At 43.3% G+C, this 6812-nt stretch overlaps 1 protein-coding gene across 1 annotated transcript in view; it reads left to right on the forward strand.

Moving 5' to 3' along the window:
- LOC109476464 overlaps window positions 1-6812 on the forward strand; it is a 105783-nt gene that overhangs the window by 57808 nt on the left and 41163 nt on the right. Inside the window, 5 exon segments of the mRNA XM_019777398.1 lie at window positions 510-690; window positions 1031-1197; window positions 2012-2185; window positions 2899-3087; window positions 6416-6595. Coding sequence (XP_019632957.1) covers window positions 510-690; window positions 1031-1197; window positions 2012-2185; window positions 2899-3087; window positions 6416-6595 — 891 coding nt within the window.

Raw genomic sequence — 6812 nt, forward strand, 5'->3', positions numbered from 1 at the left:
ACTCGAGTCCACGGATATCTTAGACCGCGAAACACGCTGGTGGGAACGGGGTGTTAAAGAGGCAATATATGAAAGAATGTACAACCCCACCCTCAACAGGGAAGGGGGGCTACGAGTCGATCTTTCCGGCACTTGGGATTTGGCACTCCCAGCCCCGAGAACAGACAACACTTAAGCTCCTGTTCTGTATAACAGGAGCTTTCAGACTAATTTGCATCATTTTGTCTTGACTTGTCTGACTTTTGTTCCTTTTTCGACTTCCAAAAATTTGTCTTCACTTTATTTGCATATCAATCAACAGGTTGTACTTATAAACCTGCTTTCCCCTCTGGTCTCTCAGTCACTGACGAAAGCTAGTGGATACTAGCTGAAACATCTGACGTTTTCAAAATCATATCCAGTTGCTTGAGTAACTGTTTTTTGGCGTATCGTATTACCTGGATGTCTAACCTTCATCGACGAAACAAAGGCTCATAATTAATAACATACCGATCGTATCTTCCATTTAGACGGAGTGTATCATATCACAGTTCGGGCAATCAACAATGTTGAGTTCGGCGGTGCCATGGCAACGACAGTGTGTCACACCACGCCCTACATTATAGACAACACACCGCCATTCGTGCATCACGTCCACAGTGTGCAGTATGACGAAAAAGACTTTACCATTTCAGCCGAGTATAACGTCAGGTACACAACTTAATTTATCAAAGACTTTATGAATAACGTAAAGTATTCCACTACTTTTGACTACTTGTACTCTTTGTTCATATTATTTATTATCTCCATGTTTAAGTAATTGATTGTCTTCATATGTATGCCCTTTGTATCTTCTTCTGTCTTATGTTGGGCTACCTTGGAAATCGGTTGTCCTAAACTGAAGGTACCACCCAACCGTTTTTAAGATCAATAAATAAATAAATTCCAGATAAAATGTAGTAAAATAATATAAAGTGGTCTCCTGTTTTTGGTTAGACTTAGAATCTGAACGCCGTGAGTTTAATCCATTGCTATATTTGGATATAAATAGTGATCCCCTTTCCGACATCCGGGAGATTGACTTTGGGCTCGGACGGAGCAAGCGTGACGTACACATGATGGACTGGTATCGTCATGGCAACACAACTCACACGTCTGTCAACTTCCACATACCTGATGGGATACCTGCATGGGTCAAAGTTAGGGCTATTAACAACGGTATGATCTCATATTCATCATCCAGTGCTCATGTTTAAACAAGGTATCTGGTAGATAAGTGCTACTGTATACATGTCACTCAAATTCTCGCACAGTAATACACAGTTCACTAATTTATAGTGTATTCAGATATCATCACCATAAATGTCTCCTTCTGTTCCTTAAATTATATTTTTGTCCTGTGTTGTAATTGTTATTTTATGTCCAGTGGTGTCCTCAATATAAGCTATTTCGCTTGAGTGCGTCACCACTATATATTGTTTTGTTTAAATGTTAGAATAAAGAAAGGTTGGATTTGGTTTGCTTTTCTAAGGTGAAATGTTAGAACTGCAAAGTTTATTTGGCCGCAATGTATGCAGTGACCATTATCATGGCGACAATGTTTAGCTAAAAGTTTTAGCGCTCATCTCCTAATGCTAATTCTATCCACGATGTAACCTAGGGGCACAAAGTGATGATACAGTTACTGTACTAAATTAAATAAATGCATTTTCGTAAAGGAATTTTTGGTTGATGCAGTAGCCTGGCCTGGAGTGGAGTGGTGTATCGTCAACTTGGGGGAAGGGAAGAGGTCAGGAACAGTATCGGCAGTTAGAGTAGAGATTACTGAATGTGCAAAGAAGGTAGCGAAAGCAAATGTCTTAGATCGATGTGATGGGGGTATAATTGTATTTATATTGGCAAAGTAAGTTGTTGCAAAGATTTTTCAAAAGGGCGAGCCGCTTGTCTTGGTTTTGTAATAGCAAACAGATGCCATGAACCATAACTACATACAGTGATTTAGAAATTATAGTATCTGATGTATTGTTGACAGTTGATCTGAGAGAGACCGGCCATGCAGACCGACCTGTACTGGTTGATACGTCACCACCCATTGCCGGGGTCCTGTATGACGGCAGCGTTCATGGACATGACCTGAACTTCACCTCTGACCCCAACACGATATGTGCAAACTGGAAGGACTTTCATGACGAGGAGAGTGGTCTGAGTAAGCTACATTTTAATTATTAGCTTGACTAAATTTCTTATCTATCACACCTCCAACTGCCACCGGTCGGGCCACTAGAAGATCAATGGCCAACAATTCAGAGGACATTCGGAACACCGAATGTTGATTTATGCATGCATGCACATAACACTGTGTTCGTGTGTATATATATGAACAAATTATTGTCAGATTGAGAAGTAAAGTGTTACTATAGGCGGCGGTGGAATGGAGGCTGTGATGATTGGTTTCCATAGTAACAGAGAATTATGAGCTGCTATTTAAGTGATTTTCGTAGTAATCATCAATTCTCACTTGAAACGCCTCCTGGTTTTGAGAAGAACTGCCCAAGTTTCGAGGGCTAGGAATCCCTTAAGCCAACAAGTAATAAGGATACTTCATTCTAAATGATCACATTCGCATTACTCTTCTACATTTGTTTGTTTGGTTGGTTGTTATGTTTTGAAGTAATACCTAAGGTAACTGAGGGAATAAAAAATGCTGGATGAAGTACATATTGACATTGAAAAGTGGTTTGATAGTACTTCCTTAACTTTGGTCGAGCTTTGGTTGCTCATAGTACTTCCTTCACTCTGGTTTGATAGTAAATTAGTCGGAGAAAAGTGCTCGCTATAGTCTTACATACCTTTATTACAACAAAGTCATAACATATGTGCGTCTGTAAATACATGTGATATTTCCTGTTGAATAACCAGGTCATTACCTGTGGGGAGTGGGCACGGTACCTGGAACAGACGACATGGTCCCTCTGACTGAGTACCCTCACACGGCGTCTCAGGCATGCGCAGACGTACAACTGGTCCACAACACCACGTACTACTCCATACTGTCGGCAGTAAACAACGGGCACGACCACCTGAACATCTCAAGGTCGTCAGATGGAGGTATATGCTTCAAGTCATTTATTTGCATATTATTAAACTGTGACCAAATACCATTCCACACATTTCAACATTCAACATTTTAACATAACAATGTTTATCAATATGAATACTTTAACAGTTATTTGTTTGTTTGTTAGTTTTGTGCTGAGTATCATTTTTGTTCTATGGTTGATTACAGGATACTTTACCACACGAAACAAAAAATAATAATTTCAGAAGAGATAGAATGGTCGAATGAAACAGGAATTGACACAATTTACCGCACGTAACCACTAATAAACTAATTTTAAAATGTGTACTTTCCGTTAGAAACTTAAAGATACATTACAACTGTGCAGTCCAGTCTTATTGGTATTATTCCAATTCAAGTCATTAAGGTGACGAATATTTGACTCAAACATCCTCATCGCAATCACGCCATCCAACCAGCTAGTCTACTTACTTTACTTAGGCCCTTCGCTCCTGCCAGAGCATAGGCCACCGACGATGGCTCTCCACTTCACCCGCCTCTGGGCTGTCTTCCTCAGGTCCTCCCAGCTGTTCGCTATTCTCCTCATCTCCTCCTCAGTGTCTCTTCTCCAACTATTTCTGGGCCTTCCTCTCTTTCTTTTTCCCTGTGGGTTCCAGGTTAGGGCCTGGTGTGTGATACTGGATGGTGGTTTCCTCAAGGTGTGTCCTATCCAGCCCCACTTCCTTTGAAGGATCTGTGTTTCAGCTGTTTTTTTGCCCTGCTCTATCCCACAGTTCAATGTTGGAGATCCTATCTGTCCACCTGATCTTGTAAATTCTTCTGAGACACGTGTTGATAAAAGTTTGTATCCTATGCTGCGTTGCCTTTGTTGTCCTCTAGGTCTCAGAACCGTAAAACAGGACAGATTTGACGTTTGAGTTAAAGATACGGAGTTTAGTGGCTATGCGGATCCCTCTAGCTGCCCAAATGTTCCTAAGCATAACAAAGGCTGCCCTGGCTTTGCCGATCCTAGATGTAACATCCCTGTCAGTACCTCCTTGTTGGTCTACTACACTTCCCAGGTAAACAAAGGACTCGGCTTCCTTGACTGGTACTCCTCCTATTGTAACAGGTGTGTTGCTGGTGGTGTTGATCCTCATCACCTCCGTCTTCTTTTTACTGATTCTGAGTCCCGTACTGTTTGAAGTTGTGTCCAGGGTGGTGGTCTTGTCCTGCATCTGCCTGTGGTTGTGCGAGAGTAGGGCCAAGTCGTCCGCAAAATCCAAGTCCTCAAGCTGTGACCAGAGTGTCCACTGGATACCATTTCTCCTTCCTGTAGTGGTGGTCTTCATGATCCAGTCGATCACTAGGAGGAAGAGGAAGGGTGAGAGTAGACAGCCTTGTCGAACTCCAGTTGTAACCTCAAAGCTCTCTGACAGCTGTCCTGCATGAAGTACCCTGCAACTCATATCCTTATAAGTACTCTGGATGAGGGATATGATCTTCTCTGGTATTCCGTAGTGTCGTAGGATCTTCCACAGAGTGTTTCTATCTATGCTATCAAAGGCTTTTTCGTAGTCAATAAAATTTATGTAGAGAGGCGAGTTCCACTCCAGTGATTGCTCTATGATGATACGTAGGGTGGCGATTTGGTCGGCACAGGATCTGTTTTTGCGGAAACCTGCCTGCTCGTCGCGTAGTTTGGCATCCACTGCTTCCCTCATTCTCTCTAAGAGAATTCTGTTAAAGACTTTACCTGGGACTGAAAGAAGCATAATTCCTCTGTAGTTGTTGCAGTTCCCTAGGTCTCCTTTCTTTGGTAGTTTTATCAGGGCGCCTTCCCTCCAATCCTGTGTTCCTCCTCCCATATCCTACTAAAGAGACTGTGCAGAATGTTGGTTGAGCTTCCTACGTCTGCCTTAAGGGCTTCTGCTGGTATGTCATCTGGGCCTGCTGACTTTCCATTCCTGAGAGACATGATGGCCTTCTTAATCTCTGTCTTTGTTGGTTTCCCTGTATTTATCGGCAGCTCGGCATCTGCAGGCGGGATGTCTGGTGGTGCTTCAGGGGCTGGTCTGTTCAGGAGCTCACCAAAGTGTTCTGCCCATCTCTTTAGTTGTTCCTCTGTTGTTGTGAGTGGGTTACCCTGCTTGTCTTTTACTGGTTTGTCACTTTGCTGAAACTTGCCGGCCAGTTTCCTTGTCACCATGTACAGGTCCCTTAGGTTTCCCTTTCCTGCTGCTTCCTCTGCCTGTTTCGCTAGGCTGTCAAAGTGGTCCCTTTTATCCTTCTTTATGCTCTTTTTAACGTCTTTATCAGCAACTGTGTATGCTTCCTGTGCCTTTCTCTTCTCAGATCTTGTCCGGCTTGTGTTCAACTCTGCTTTCTTTTGCTTCCTCTAATCCAGCTTCTGCAGGGTGTTGAAGGAGATCCACTCCTTGTGATGCTGTTTCTTCCTGCCCAAGATGTCCTCACATGTGACAAGGTAACCTTCCTTGATCTGTTGCCACTGGTTCTCTATGTCTGGATCTTCCTCTTTAAACACTTCTTGTAGTGCCTGGAACCTGTTTGAGAGGGTGAGTTTGAACGATGTCTGGATATCCTTGTCCATACACAGACCCACGTTGTACTTCCTACGGGAGTTGGTGGTGGTGGAGTACTTCTTCAGCCTCAGACGTAGAGACATTACAAGAAGGTGGTGGTCTGATGATACGTCTGCCCCCCTCATCACCCTTACATCGCTCCACAGTCGTCTGAACTTCTGGCTAATACACATGTGGTCGATCTGGTTCTCTGTGATGTGGTCCGGGGACCTCCATGTGGCTTTGTGTATTCTTTTGTGCATGAAGATACTCCCTCCGATCACCAGTTGGTTGAGTGAACACAGGTCTGTAAACCTTTCCCCATTCTCATTCATCTTACCAAGTCCTTCCTTTCCCATAACCTCCTCATGACCTGTGTTGTCCGAACCAATCTTGGCATTAAGATCTCCCATAAGTATTGTGATGTCTTTATTCCTCCTCCTGTCTAGTACTGCCTGTAACTGCTGGTAGAAAGCATCTTTCTTCTCTTCCTCAGCATCGTTAGTGGGGCATAGCATTGTATGACATGTAGGTTGATGTTGCTTTTCTTTGTAGCAAACTTAGCTGTAATGATGCGTGAAGAGACCGGTTCCCAGCCGATGAGTGCTCGTTGTGCCTCTGGCGCCAGCATGAAGGCCACACCCTCTGAGTGGGAGGCTCCATCCTCTGTATGTCCAGAATACAGCAACGTCTCTCCTGAAGCTAACCTCAGTTGTCCTGCCTGTAACCACCTAGTTCACTTAACCAGCTAATCTAGTACTTTTAAAAACCATTTATTGTTTAATCCTTTTTAAAGTCCTGTTTGACGCCACGCCACCCGTGGAAGGCACATTACGAGACGGTTTGGAGCCGGACTCAGACCTGGAGTTCTCGTCCGAACCTTCCACCGTGTCCGCCAACTGGGACGGCTACAGAGATCCGGAGTCAGGGATAGGAGACTATGCCGTGACGGTACAGAGAACATCTTCCACAGAAGGTGATGACATAAAATGGAGTATTTGAAAAACTTGTCACAATAGAGTATTATGATTGTTCGCGATTTTTTTTAAATCTAAGATTGTACCTGCACCTATTGTGATCAAATACTATATAACAGCTTTAATACTATGATGAACAGGTTTTCTTACTCTGAAACGCACACTATACCTCATCGGATCTTATACACTGTCCAACCATACGATAGCCTTATCATT

Source organism: Branchiostoma belcheri, unplaced genomic scaffold, assembly GCF_001625305.1.
Source record: "Branchiostoma belcheri isolate BF01 breed outbred unplaced genomic scaffold, Haploidv18h27 scaffold38, whole genome shotgun sequence".
Taxonomy (NCBI): domain Eukaryota; kingdom Metazoa; phylum Chordata; class Leptocardii; order Amphioxiformes; family Branchiostomatidae; genus Branchiostoma; species Branchiostoma belcheri.